We start from the raw sequence: 14,437 nt of genomic DNA, 5'->3' as shown, positions 1-14,437 counted from the left end.
ACATCATCTACTGCTCCTTACTAGCTTGCCCCTTCTTGTCTGGTCCCAGCACACCGTGCAACAGGCACTGTACTCTCTGGTCACAGCCCTTTCCGGGAACTGATGTTGTCACGGCTTTTAAGGAAGTTGCTCTCTATAGAAAAGGCTTGAGTTCCTCCAGACCCTATACTTAAAATTGTTTTCTTCGCTATACCCTGGTGTGAATTATTTTTTAAAATGCCAGTTAAGTAGTGAAATGCCTACCCCTATATCTCCTAAGTACTATGACTTTTTGGGTGGGGGGAGGGGGAATGTTAAAATAAAGTCAATACAGTGTATGCTAATGTATGACAAGTTTTCAATCTGATGTAATGAAGAAGGTGAGGTAGTTTCAGAAGTCTGAATTTTAAAATGGAAAATTCTTCTTAAGGCCTTCTCTACCCTCACCCCTCCCACCTTTTACTAAATTGGGCAGTGTGGGATTTTTACAGATCCACACAAAGAGATGACGATACAAGGAGAGGTTTAGCTGAGCCTTGGTTTAGGTCTGAAACCAGAGTAGTGTTTGGAAATTAGGACTTTGGTTAGATGACTATATTTTAGTGACCAGTCTAAACCTCAGCATGATGCACCCCTGGGTAGTAGAAATCAGCCAGAAACAACCTTGGAATAGTAGCCAAGTCAACTTATTTCATAATGGTATGTGAAACTGGAAAGGCTGAACAATATTTTTTTCAAAAGAATGTTTAATTTAGGCCAAATTTTTTTTAGAGTGGATTATTTATGTGGGAGACCTACTCATGCACTTATTTGCATATGAGCTTTTTCCCCTTAATTCTTACAATTAGGTTCTTTAAAAGTATTTTATCATTGCGGCCTCTTTAAAACCATGCTGCAAACAAAATAAACCATATTTTATAGACCATTGTGAGAAAACCTCTAGAATTTTTTTTTATGTTTGTGGCAACTGGCTGGTACAGGGATCTGAGTCCTTGACCTTGTAGAATTTTTAATCAAAAGAGAACTCTGAACCTTCATGGTAATATCTAACAAAGTCACTAGGGAAAAATTAGGGCTTTTGGCATCAGATTCAATCTTCTTGCCAGTAGCACACCCACCATTTACCAAGCTTGTTTTAACATCTGGCACTGAACTGAAGCAGGAGGAGGAAGTTACATTTTGCTTCTTTGTATCTAAACCCCCACCTAATAATAACAGGTGATAGATCAGATTAATTAAATAGTTATTATTAGGCAGAATGCCATACCAAATGTAAACAACTTGAATCTCATAAATCATACATTGTTTGGACCAGTGTCATTGTAAACATGGAGCTCACCTCACTGTGAAGAGCCCACAGGGAATTCTTTTTTTTTTTTTGTCCTTTTTTTGAGACCGGCCACACCGTGCTCAGCCAGTGAGCGCACCGGTCATCCCCATATAGGATCCGAACCCGCGAAGGGAGCGCCGCTGCCACGGGCTCGGCCCCCACAGGGAATTCTTAAAGCACCTCTGAGATCCATGAAATTCTCTTTAGATATTAAGAGTCTTTAATATTTATCTTCCCTTTGTATGAATATAGTAAATTAAGTAACTGTAGTAATTATGAGCTTTTCTTTTTAGAAATGCTAAAGTATTTGACAACTTTTCAATACTTAAAATAGCACATCAAATAGTACTAAAATAATGGTAGAAATCCTCTTTCTACATAGAGCATTCAAGGCAACAAAATCAAATGGGTTCGGCCTGGAATTGTCAAACCCACCTGAACAAATCTGGGCAGGTAAAGACACAGTAGGAGAAGGCACACCAAGTGACCGAGGTGCACTCAGGCGCAGACTCTGGTTGGAATGGAAGATGATTTTTCAAAAGTCCACAAATATTCCTCCTCGACCTCAGCGGCCTGCCCTCCTATCTCGCTAATCAGCCATCACAGTCAGAGCAGCTTTGGGGCTATCCTGACATCCTCTCTTGGCAAGGTGAAGCCTAGTCCGACCAAGTTTCATGTTTGAAACATGAAATGCCACATACTGAGGGCACTGGGCAATTTTCCTCAGCTTAGGCCTGTGTACAGGTTAAAGACTGACTTAAGTAGAAACTCCAGTTTAAATAAGTTTCTTGTGGTCAGGCCTAAGAAAAGCAAACCTGCAACACCATACCTTTCCTCCACGGAGACTTCCTTCAGCTGCTGGTGTGGTTTGGTGCCTTCCATTTCCCTGATGCTCACGGCATAGATCTTGGTGGTGTAGTCAATGGCCTTTTCTCTGGCAACGTCGCTGTCGTAGCCTCAAACGACAGAGAGAGGTTGGGGAGCGAGTTGGTTTGCAGTGGCTCAGGGCATGAGGCGGGCGCTTGGCAGCTCGGGGCTCACCTCCGTCCTCCTCCACGTCCGTGTCCGACTCCTCGCTGTCCACCAGCTTGCTGTCCTGGGTCCCCACGAACTCCCGGCTCCAGATCATCAGGGCGGTGTCGGCGCCGCCGACCGTGAGCAGCACGGAGTCGTTGTGCAGCCACCTCACGTTGGTGACGTGCGCGCTGTGCCCCACGTACTTCTTGAACCTTGCGTGCTGTCCCTGTAAAGCCAGAAATTGGCGATTACCCTAGCCAGTGGCTCATGATCCCCATCTCTGGGCCGTGTCATCCGTGTTATTTTCTGGGGTGGTTTCTACTGGATAGAAAGGAAACAGTTCGTCTAAGCGGCTATTGCCCCACACTTCACTAGAATGTCAGCTCCCTGAGGGCAGGGGCTAGGTCTCCTTTTCCCTACAACAGTAGCCGGCTCATGATAGGTCCTCAATAAATATTTTTTTGAGGGAATGAATAAAATTTTAGATTACGGAACCTATTTCTGGGAGCCTAAGGAAGTATAAAAAGCTCATTTCTGTGTCTCTCAAATATTAAATGTGCCATCTCCACAGGTCTCTAGGGTAAACTCCCCATTATGAGTCTGGCTGACATTTGAGATCAAAAATGTCCTCCCAGTCATACCCCAAAGTGGCTTTTGTACCACAGGCCAGGCAGTGACAGAAGAGCAAGGGGCTTCTTATAACCTTAGGCCTCAAATAAGGTTTGAAATGAACAAAGAGTTTCTGCCATAGACACCAGAAACCATTTCTAACATTAGAAACACTCAAAAAATTGATTTAAAGACAAAGTAAGCTCCTTTTCAACAAACATAACCAGATATATAAAACCCGATGTATTAGTAATTACTGAAGGCTTTTGGGGGTGGTGTGCACAGACCACACCACGTTTACCCACAGGTGGAGAAGGGTGGAGGGTGGAGTGGGAGACAGCTGCTCATTCCAGGGCAGTCATGGCAAGTGGTGGGAAGCCGAAGCTGGCAGCAGAAAGAGCTTCCATTTTTGGCTCATGAGCCACAACCTGGCAAAAACAGTTCCAGCGGGAGCCATTTTAAACGGTAGAGTTTTTCCACCTACCCACAGGTGGAGAAGGGTGGAGGGTGGAGTGGGAGACAGCTGCTCATTCCAGGGCAGTCCTGGCAAGTGGTGGGAAGCCGAAGCTGGCAGCAGAAAGAGCTTTCATTTTTGGCTCATGAGCCACAACCTGGCAAAAACAGTTCCAGCGGGAGCCATTTTAAACGGTAGAGTTTTTCCACTCTCTCAGCGACTCCCGGGGAATACCTTATGCAATACGGGAAGCCACATGAACTCTCTGAGGTTGTGAGAGGGCCACCGGTGTCCCAAATGAGAACTTTACTAAATAATCGACAAGAGACTTCCAGAGGGTTTTGGACTGGCATGCTGGAGAACCTGAAACCGGCGCAGACACATGGCAGGCAACAGATGTAGGAGAGTCGTGACTTTGAAATACTCTTGGTCAAGACCTTTCTGTAACTGGTTGGCCCCTACCTGACAGTATAGTGGAACTGCCCACTCCTCAGCAGAATACCGAGTCTAGAAAGATTAGTGACGCAGAGGCAGGCAGCATTTCCAGGCAGCCCTCCAGAGCCACCTGTTTGCTAGCTAACAGGCAGAGCTGAGTAAGAATTTCCAAGGGAAACCCCTGTGGCCATGTGAGATCCAGTAAACATGGAAACAGAGGACAGTCATAGCACTCCCAGCTGTGCCCTGCTGGAAGCAGGACCCTACCCAGTATGTCTACTACAAATGCAAGCTGGTTTCTTTTGAGGAAGAGAAAGTAAAAGAGCATGAGAAATGACTTTCTTACACCCTTGTTTATAAAAGGAGACAGAGTTTCTAGACAGGATGTAAGAAAGAATTCAAAAATAAAGGTTCATAGGAAAACAGATTCTAAGAGTATCAGAGTCAGGTTGCAGAGGGAAAGAAAGTGACACAGGAAAAAATGCTGGGCCACGGAAGCTATTTAACAAAGCCGGCAGAGGGTGATTCAAGATTCTCAGAATAGGAAACTATCACTGCTCCAGGGAACAATAAAGGGAATTCACAGTTAGTAGAAGGTTCTAGGAAGCCAGCTGCTGTCTCAGGAGGAAGAGGCTGGCAGAGATGCCTGGTGGCTCCCTCTAGGGTCTATGGAGGCAACCTCCCGAAGACTCGGCCCAGCCAGCTGGACGTGCTGCCTTTCTGGGCTATCATGCCACACTCTGCATTGCTGTTCCACCCATCAGGACCTGCTAGTTCCCCACAGCTTTCCTCTTTCACCGAGTCATGAAAGAATGGATGACAGAGCCAGAAGAAACCAGACAACGTCTCAAGAGCACTGGTGTTTAACCACTTTTAGGTAAGAAGTTCCCTGAGAATCTGATGAAAACTATGCACTCCCTCCCCACATTCACATTTCACATAATTTCTCTGTCTATAAAATTTTACATGCAGGTTTCCTCTCTGAAGAACATTCTCCAGAGATTTCATGTTCTGAGAAGGAAATTTAAGTACTTGAGGGCATGGAGGGTTTTACAAATGTAAATGACATATTGGTATTTTAGCCTCTCTGTCTAGCGGAAGGGCATAGGTTTGTGAGGGAAAGGAGGCTTGGGAAGCTTTTGGCTAGCCATGTAGGTGGTGTCAAAGGACAGAAGTTGGTTTTCTCGTCCATGGTTTAAGGTAAGAGAAAAATGGGTGGGCTCTGACAAAGTGTAGAGTCCGTCTCATGGAGGCTGAAGACAATGTGATTGTCAGGGGACTTGTGACCTAATTGAGAAGGTTTTAAACTGTAAAACTGAATATTAATAAGGATACGTGTCTGTCATAGAAAGGAAAATGTGGGGAGGAGATGCCTAGTAACTCAGGGGAAAGGAGGATGAGAAAAAGGGCCAAGAAGAAGACTTATCCAGTAGAACTTGGATTTTGGACAGAGAGAGATCTGTGTGGTGGCAATAAAAGCTCACAGGTATCACCATGACTTGATGACCTGGAACGTAAGGCTAGAATACAGCAATGGTATGGTGTACGTGTCTGCTTGGGCTGCTGTAACAAAACACCACAGGCTGGATGGCTTAAATGATAGAAATTTATTTCTCACAGTTCTGAAGTCTGGGAAGTTCAAGACAAAGGTGCTGGCCCATCTGGTTCCTGGTGAGAGCTCTCCTCCTGGCCGTAGATAGCTGCCTTCTCACTCTGTGTGCACATGGCCTTTCCTCAGTGTGTGTCCATGTATGCAGAGAGAGCAAGCTCTCTGGTTCCTCTTCTTATGAGGACGCTAATTCTATCATCAGGGCCCCACCCTTATGAATTCATTTAACCTCAGTTACTTCCGTAAAGACCCTATCTCCAAATAGTCACATTGGGGGTTAGGGCTTCAACATATGAATTTGATCTGGACACAAACATTCAGTCATAACAGATGGTGAACTTAGTTCAACAGACCCAGAGCAGCTGGAAGAAAGTGGCTACAATGCCAATATATAAGGATATATTCACTGGTGTGGGGTTCATGTATTTAGGAAGTAAAGTGTGCTGGAAAAGTCAGATTGAAAAAGAGGAAGAAAAGTGATACTATCAAAGGAATTCTTACTGGCCAGTGGTTTTCAAATGCTTTTAAGGTATGAAACTATTTCCTCAATCAAATCTTACATAGTAGAACTCAAGAATAAATATTATTGACCTCAAATAATGAACAAAACATTTGTACAGAATACTTCACAAACAGCCAATAAACAGACAAAGAAAGTGCTCAGCCTCATTAGTCATCAGAGAAATGTAAATTAAAAACACAATTAGATAGCACTATCTACTCCCCAGGACAGCTAAATTTTACATGTCTGATAATACTGAATGTTGGTAACTGGAATTCTCTTACACTTTTTGGTAAAATGATACAACCATTTGGGAAAAGGTCTGGCAGTTTCTTAAAAAGTTAAACATACATTTTTCCCTATGACCCAGAAATTCCACTCCTACATATTTACTTAAAGAAAGCATATGTACACAAAGACTTGTCCAAAAATGTTCATAGCACCTTTATTATAACCAAAAATTGAAAAAGTGTGTGTATATAATAGGCATATGGATAAATAAGCCCCATTATATCCATACAATGGAATTCCACTTAGCTATAAAAATGTATAGACTATTATTACCCACAAAAACATGAATAAATTTTAGAAACATTATCTGAGTAAAATAAGCCAAATACAAAATAGTACTTACTTGATTACTCCATTTATATGAAGTTCTGGAACACGTGAAACTAATCTATGGTGAAAAACATTGGAACAGTTGTTTCCTCTGTGGGTGGGGTGGGGGTGGGGACTGACCCAGAAGGAACATGATGAAGCTTCCTGGGGTGATGATAATGTTCTACATCTTGACAGGAGATTGGGTTATACAGATGTGTTTGTCAAAGCTCAAAATGGAAGCTTTAAAATTTGTGAACTTCAACTGTATGTAAAATTTTACTTGGAAAAATAGCATAAACAAATGTTGAACTCTAGGTAATGATATGCATGTTAGTGCTAAGTGTCCTGATGTCTACAATTTACTTTTTTCCCCAGCCTTACTGAGGTATAATTGACAAACAAAAATTATTTATATTTAAGGTATAAAACCTGATGGTTTGATAGATGTGTACACTGTGAAATGATTACCATGATCAAGCCAATTAGCACATCTATCACATACAGTTACAATTTTGTGTTTGTGGGGGGTGGGTAGGTGGGTGAGGACACTTAAGATCTACTCTCTTAATAAATTTCAAGTAAAAAATACAGATTAGCTATAGTCACCATGCTGTATATCAGGTCACCAGAACTTATTCATCTTATAACTAAGTTTGTACCCTTCAACCAGCATCTCCCCACTTCGCCCCTATTCCCCAGCCCCTGGCAACCACCATTCTACTCTCTGCTTCTATGAGTTCAACTTTTTTAGATTCTACATATACATGAGACCATACAGTACTTGTCTGTTTGCATCTGGCTTATTTCACTTAGCACAGTGTCCTCCAGGTTCACGCATGTCGTCACAAATGGCAGGATTTCCTTCTTTTTTATGGCCATTTTATGTAAGTAGGTGTATATAGTATATGTATGTATGTGTGTGTGTGTGTGTGTGTGTGTGCGTGCGCGCGCACGCATCTGTATACCACAATTTCTTTATCGATCCATTCATTGATAGATATTTAGGTTGGTTACTTGATTACTGTGAATAATGCTGCAATGAACATGGGGGTGCAGATATCTATTTGCAATGATGGTTTCATTTATCTTTAGATATATACCCAGAAATGGGATTGCTGGATCATATAGTAGTTCTATTTTAAATTTTTTGAGGAGCCTCCATACTGTTTTCTATAATGGCTGTAGTGGATTGAATTATGTCCCCACAAAACCCTTAAATTGTGTCCCCCAAGTTTTATGGGGGACACACTGTGACTGTTTAGGGGATGGGAAATCCTATTCTGGTAATTGAAGTGTGGAGCCTTAAAGAGGTGATTGGATTGTAGGACCGTGTAGTAGTGAATGGATTAAAAATGGTGGTCAGGGGCGTGGTTCTGAGGGCTTTAAAAGAAGAGGAAAGTCTGTTTCTCTCTCTCTGCTCTCTCTGTTTCCACCATCTTGCATGTGAGAACCCTGGGTCACTGTTGCCACCACCAGATGGACTTTGAACTTCCCAGCCTCAGAAACTGTAAGCGATAAATTTCATTTTCTTATAAATTATCCAGTTCCAGGTATTTCTGTTATAGCAACACAAAATGGACTAATACAATGGCTGTACCAATTTACATTCCCACCAATAGCCAACAAGGTTTCCCTTTTCTCTGTACCCTCACCAACACTTGTTATCTCTTGTCTTTTTGATAATAGCCATCTTAACAGGTGTGAGGTGGTAACATTGTGGTTTTGATTTGCATTTCCTTGATGATAAGTGATGTTGAGCACCTTTTCATATATCTGTCAACCATTTCTATGTCTTCTTTGGAGAAATATCTATTCAGGTCCTTTCCCTGTGTTTTCATCAAGTTATCTGTTTTATTTTGCTATTAAGTTGTTCAGTTTGTTATATATTTTAGATATTCACCCTTTATCAGATATATCGTTTGCAAATGTCTTCTCCCATTCAATAGGTTGCCTTTTCATTTTCTTTGTTGTTTCCTTTGCTGCACAGAAGCTTTTTAGTTTAATGAAGTTCCACTTGTTTGTTTTTGCTTTTTTTTTTTTCTTTTTTGCCTGTGCTTTTGGTGTCATATCTAATAAATCATCACCAAGACCAATGTCCAGGAGATTTTCACCTATGTTTTCTTCTAGGAGTTTTATGGTTTCGGGTCTTAAATTTAAGTTGTTAATCTGCTTTTATATATATATGGTATAGATAAGAATCCAATTTCATTCTTTTGCATGTGGATACCCAGCTTTCCCAACAGAATTTATTGAAGGGACTGTCCTTTTCCCATTGTGTATTTCTGGCATCCTTGTCAAAAATTAGTTCACTGTACATGTGTGAATTTATCTTTGGGCTCTCTACTCTGTGTCTGTTTTTATGCCAGTACCTGTTTTGATTCCTATAGCTTTGTAATATAATTTGGGGTTTTTTGTTTTGTTTTTTGGGGTTTTTTTGTAATATAATTTGAAAGCAGAAAATGTGGTGCTTCCAGCTTTTTCTTCTTTCTCAAGATTGCTTTGGTTATTCAGGTTCTTTTGTAGCTGGTTCCATATGAAATTTAGGATTGTTTTTTCAATTTCTGTGAAAAGNGGTTCTTTTGTAGCTGGTTCCATATGAAATTTAGGATTGTTTTTTCAATTTCTGTGAAAAGTGTCATTAGAATTTTGATAGGGATTACACTGAATCTGTAGATTACTTTGGGTGGTATGAATCTTTTTACAAAATTAATTCTTCCACCACATGAATGTGGGATAATCTTTCCATTTCCTTATGTCTTCTTCAATTTCTTTCATCAATGTCTTATAGTTTTCAGTGTAGAGATCTTTCATCTCCTTGGTTAAATTTATTCCTAAGGATTTTATTCTTTTTGATGCTATTGTAAATTGGGTTGTTTTCTTTTTCAGATAGTTTGTTATTAAAGTATAGAAACACAACTTATTTTTGTATGCTGATTTTGTATCCTGCAACTTTACTGAATTTATTAGTTCTAACAGTTTTTTGCTGGAGTCTTTAGTGTTTTCTTAAGATCATGTTGTTGGCAAACAGAGATAATTTCACCTCTTTCTGATTTGTATGCCTTTTATTTCTTTTTCTTGCCTAATTGCTCTGGCTAGAACTTTCGATGACATGTTGAATAGAAGTGGTGAGAGTGGAGAGGCCATCCTTGTCTTGTTCCTGATATTAGAGGAAAAGCTTTCAGCTTTTTGTCATTGAGTATGATGTTAGTTGTGGCTTTGTCACTTATGGTGTTTATTCTGTTCAGGTACATTCCTTCTACACCTAATTTTTTGAGAGTTTTTAATCACAAAACATTGTTGAATTTTGTCAAATGCTTTTTCTGCATTTATTGAGATGATCATATAATTTTTATCCTTCATTTTGTTAATATGGCACATCACACTTATTGATTTGCATATGTCGAGCCATTCTTCTATCCCAGGGATAAACCACATTTGATCACGGTAAATGATCCTTTTAATGTTCTGTTGAATTCAGTTTGCTAGAATTTTGTTGAGGAATATACAGGAATATTGACCTGTAATTTTCTTTTCAGGTAGCATTCTTATCTGGCTTTGTTATGAGGGTAATGTTGGCATAGCAAAATGAGATTGGAAGTGTTCCCTCCTCTTCAATTATTGGGAAGAGTTTGAGGAAGACTGGCATTAATTCTTCTTTATTTTTTTTTAAATTTTATTTTATTTTATCAATATACAACGTGGTTGATTTTTGCAGCCCATTACCAAATTCTTCCTTCCTCTTCCATCTCCCCACTCCCTTCCAACAACCTCATATCTATTCTCTTGTCTTAACAACTTCAAGGAATTGTGATTGTTGTGTCTTCTTCCCTCCCTCCACCCAGTTTGTTTGTGTATTTATTATTTTTAGCTCCCACAAATAAATGAGAACATGTGGTATTTCTCTTTCTGTGCCTGATTCATTTTACCCAATATAATTTTCTCCAAGTCCATCCATGTTGTTGCAAATGGCAGTATTTCATTCTTTATTACAGAGTAGTATTCCATTGTGTAGATGTACCACATTTTCCGTATCCACTCATCTGATGATGGACATTTGGGCTAGTTCCAACTCTTGGCTATTATAAATAGTGCTGCAATGAACATTGGAGTATAGGTATACCTTCGACTTGAAGATTTCCATTCCTCTGGGTATATTCCCAGCAGTGAGATAGCTGGATCATATGGCAGTTCTATCTAAAGTAGTTTGAGGAACCTCCAAACTATTTTCCATAGAGGCTGCACCATTGTGCAGTCCCACCAACAGTGTATGAGAGGTCCTTTTTCTCTGCAACCCCGCCAGCATTTATCATTCACACTCTTTTGGATATTAGCCATCCTAACTGCAGGGAGATGGTATCTAAGTGTGGTTTTGATTAGCATTTCCTGAATGCTGAGTGATGTTGAGCATTTTTTCATGTATCTGTTGGCCATTTGTATATCTTCATTTCAGAAATGCTTATTTAGCTCTTTTGCCCATTTTTAAATTGGGTTATCTGGTTTTTTCTTGTAAAGTTGTTTCAGTTCCTTATATATTCTGGATATTAATCCTTTGCCAGATGTATATTTTGCAAATATTTTCTCCCACTCTGTTGGTTGTCTTTTAACTCTGTTAATTATTTCTTTTGTTGTGCAGAAGCTTTTTAGTTTGATATAATCCCCTTTGTTTATTTTTCCTTTGGTTGCCCATGCTTTTGGGGTCATATTCATGAAGTCTGTGCCCACTCCCACTTCCTGGAGTGTTTCCCCTATGTTTTCTTTAAGAAGTTTTATTGTTTCAGGGTGTATATTTAATTCTTTAATCCATTTTGAGTTTATTTTGGTATATGGTGAGAGGTATGGGTCTAGTTTCATTCTCCTGCATATGGATATCCAATTATCCCAGAATCATTTGATAAAGAGCCAGTCTCTTCCCCAGTGTATACGCTTGGTGCCTTTGTCAAAGATCAGATGGCGGTAGGTGTGTGGGTTGATTTCTGTGTTCTCTATTCTATTCCATTGATCAGTGTGTCTGTTTTAATGCCTGTACCATGCTGTTTTGGTTATTATGGCTTTGTAGTATAGTTTAAAGTCAGGTAGTTTAAAGCCTCCAGCTTTATTAATTTTTTTTTTTTTTGCTCAGAATTACTTTGGCTATACATGGTCTTTTGTTATTCCATATAAATGCCTGGATAGTTTTTTCAATTTCTGAGAAAAATGTCAATGGAATTTTGATGGGGATTGCATTGAATCTGTAGATCACTTTGGGTAGTATGGACATTTTCACAATGTTGATTCTTCCAATCCAAAAGCACGGGATATCTTTCTATCTTCTTGTGTCCTCTTTAATTTCTCTGACCAGTGGTTTGTAGTTCTCATTATAGAGATTTTTCACATTCTTGGCTAACTCTATTCCTAAGTATTTTATTTTTTTGGTGGCTATTGTTAATGGGCAAGCTTTGTTGATTTCTCTTTCTGCATGTTCACTAATGGGGAATAGAAATGCTACTAATTTTTGTGTGTTGATTTGGTATCCTGCAACTTTGCTGAAATCATTTATCAATTCCAGGAGTTTTTTGTAGAGGCTTTAGGCTGTTCGATATATTGGATCATGTCATCTTCAAACAGGGACAGTTTGACTTCATCTTTTCCAATCTGGATGCCCTTTATTTCCTTCTCTTCTCTGATTGCTCTGGCTAGTACTTCCAACACTATGTTGAATAGGAGTGGTGAGAGTGGGCATCCTTGCCTAGTTCCTGTTCTTAAAGGAAAAGCGATTCAGCTTTTCCCCATTCAGGATGATATTGGCAGTGGGTTTGTCATCTATGGCTTTAATTATGTGGAGATACTTTCCGTCTATACCTAACCTGTAGAGAGTCTTTTATCATGAACGAGTGCTGAATTTTGTCAAATGCTTTTTCAGTGTCTATAGAGATGATCATATGATCCTTGTGTTTGATTTTATTGATATGGTGTATCACATTTATTGATTTGCATATGTTGAATCTACCTTTCATCCCTGGGATGAATCTCACTTGATCATGGTGTATAATTTTGGGCATGTGTTGCTGTATTCTGTAGCTAGTATTTTATTGAGGATTTCTGCATCTATATTCATCAAGGATATTGGCCTGTAGTTTTCTTTTTTGTTGTATCTTTATCTGGTTTTGGTATCAGGGTGATGTTTGCTTCACAGAATGAGTTTGGGAGTAATGCCTCTGTTTCAATCTTTTGGAATAGTTTGTAGAGAATTGGTGTCACTTCCTCTTTGAATGTTTTGTAGAATTCTGCTGTGAACCCATCTGGTCCTGGGCTTTTCTTTGCTGAGAGACTTCTGATAACAGCTTCAATCTCTTTCATTGTTATTGGTCTGTTCAGATTTTCTACATCTTCTTGGCTCAGGTCTGGTAGTTTGTGTGTGTCCAGAAATTTACCCATTTCCTCCAGATTTTCAAATTTGTTGGCATATAGTTGTTTATAGTAGTCACTAATGATTTCTTGTATTTCTGAGGTATCAGTTGTAAAATCACCTTTTTTATTTCTAAATTTTTGTTATTTGGGTCTTCTCTTTTCTTTTTTTAGTTAGCCATGCTAATGGTTTGTCAACTTTATTTATCTTTTCAAAAAACCAACTTTTTGTTTCATTGATCTTTTGTATCATTTTTGGGTTTCTATTTCATTAAGTTCTGCTCTGATCTTAATTATTTCTTTCCATCTGCTAACTTTGGGTTTGGATTGTTCTTGTTTTTCTGGTTCTTTAAGGTTAAGTATTAGGTTGTTTACTTGCCATCTTTCCATTCTGCTGAAGTAAGCATTTAATGCAATAAATTTCACCCTTAGTACTGCTTTTGCAGTATCTCACAGGTTTTGGTATGATGTATCATTGTTTTCATTAGTTTCAATAAATTTTTTGATTTCCTGTTTAATTCCTTCTTGGACCCATATGTCATTAAGTAAAATGCTGTTTAATTTCCATGTGTTTGTACAGTTTCCAGAATTTCATTTGTTATTGATTTCTAATTTTAACCCATTGTGATCTGAAAAATCACATGGGATAATTCCAGTGTTTTTGAATTTGTTGGGACTTGATTTGTGACCTAACATGTAATCTATCCTGGAGAATGTTCCATGTGCTGATGAGAAGAATGAATACTTTGAGGTTGTTGGATAGAATGTTCTGTAGATATCTGCCAAGTCCAATTGGTTTACAGTGTTGTTTAGATCTTGTTTCTCTGCTGATTCTTTGCCTAGATGATCTGTCCAATGTTGATAGTGGGGTGTTCAGGTCCCCTGCTATATGGTATTAGTGTCTATCTCATTCGTTACATCTAATAGAGTTTGCTTTATAAATCTAGCTGCTCCAACATTGGGTGTGTATATATTTATGATTGTTATGTGTTCTTGATGGATAAATCCTTTTATCATTATATAGAGGCCCTCTTTATCTCTTTTTATGGTTTTTAGTTTAAAGTCTATTTTATCAGATTTAAGAATAGCTATTCTGGCTTGTTTTTCATTTCTACTTGCATGTTATATCTTTTTCCATCCTTTCACTCTTAGTCTATGGGTGTCTTTATAGGTGAGGTGAGTCTCTTGAAGGCAGCATATAGTTGGGTCCACCTTTTTAATCCAGTCAGTCAGTCTGTCTTTTGAGTGGGGAATTTAATCCTTTTACATTAAGTGTTGTTATTGAAAAGTGTTGATTTATTCCTAGCATTTTATTGATTTTTGTTTGGATGTCTTAAGTGTCTTTTGTTCCTTTCTTTCTGATTTACTGTTTGTCTTCTGTATTTGTTGGTTTCTTGGGTTGTAGATAAACTTTTTTTTTCTCCTCATTGTTAGCATTTTTATTTTACTAGTGGGTTTTGATTTTTCTTGAATTTTTATGGCAGTGGTGGTTATTTTTCAGGTACCAAACCCAGT

General features: G+C 39.0%; 1 protein-coding gene across 1 annotated transcript in view; it reads right to left on the bottom strand.

Moving 5' to 3' along the window:
- The window catches only part of EML6 (echinoderm microtubule associated protein like 6), a gene marked incomplete at its 5' end in the record, with an annotated part of 42,125 nt that extends 39,573 nt beyond the window's left edge, over positions 1-2,552 (bottom strand). Inside the window, 2 exons of the mRNA XM_008578844.1 lie at positions 2,139-2,265; positions 2,351-2,552. Of these exons, the coding sequence (XP_008577066.1) occupies positions 2,139-2,265; positions 2,351-2,552 (329 nt within the window). The remainder of the gene's footprint in view (positions 1-2,138; positions 2,266-2,350) is intronic.
- Between the last annotated feature and the right edge of the window lie 11,885 nt (positions 2,553-14,437).

This window comes from Galeopterus variegatus, unplaced genomic scaffold (genome assembly GCF_000696425.1).
Source record: "Galeopterus variegatus unplaced genomic scaffold, G_variegatus-3.0.2 Scaffold1773, whole genome shotgun sequence".
NCBI lineage: Eukaryota > Metazoa > Chordata > Mammalia > Dermoptera > Cynocephalidae > Galeopterus > Galeopterus variegatus.
The sequence above is the reverse complement of the archived record's forward strand: the minus strand, read 5'-3'. Positions and strand labels throughout refer to the sequence as shown.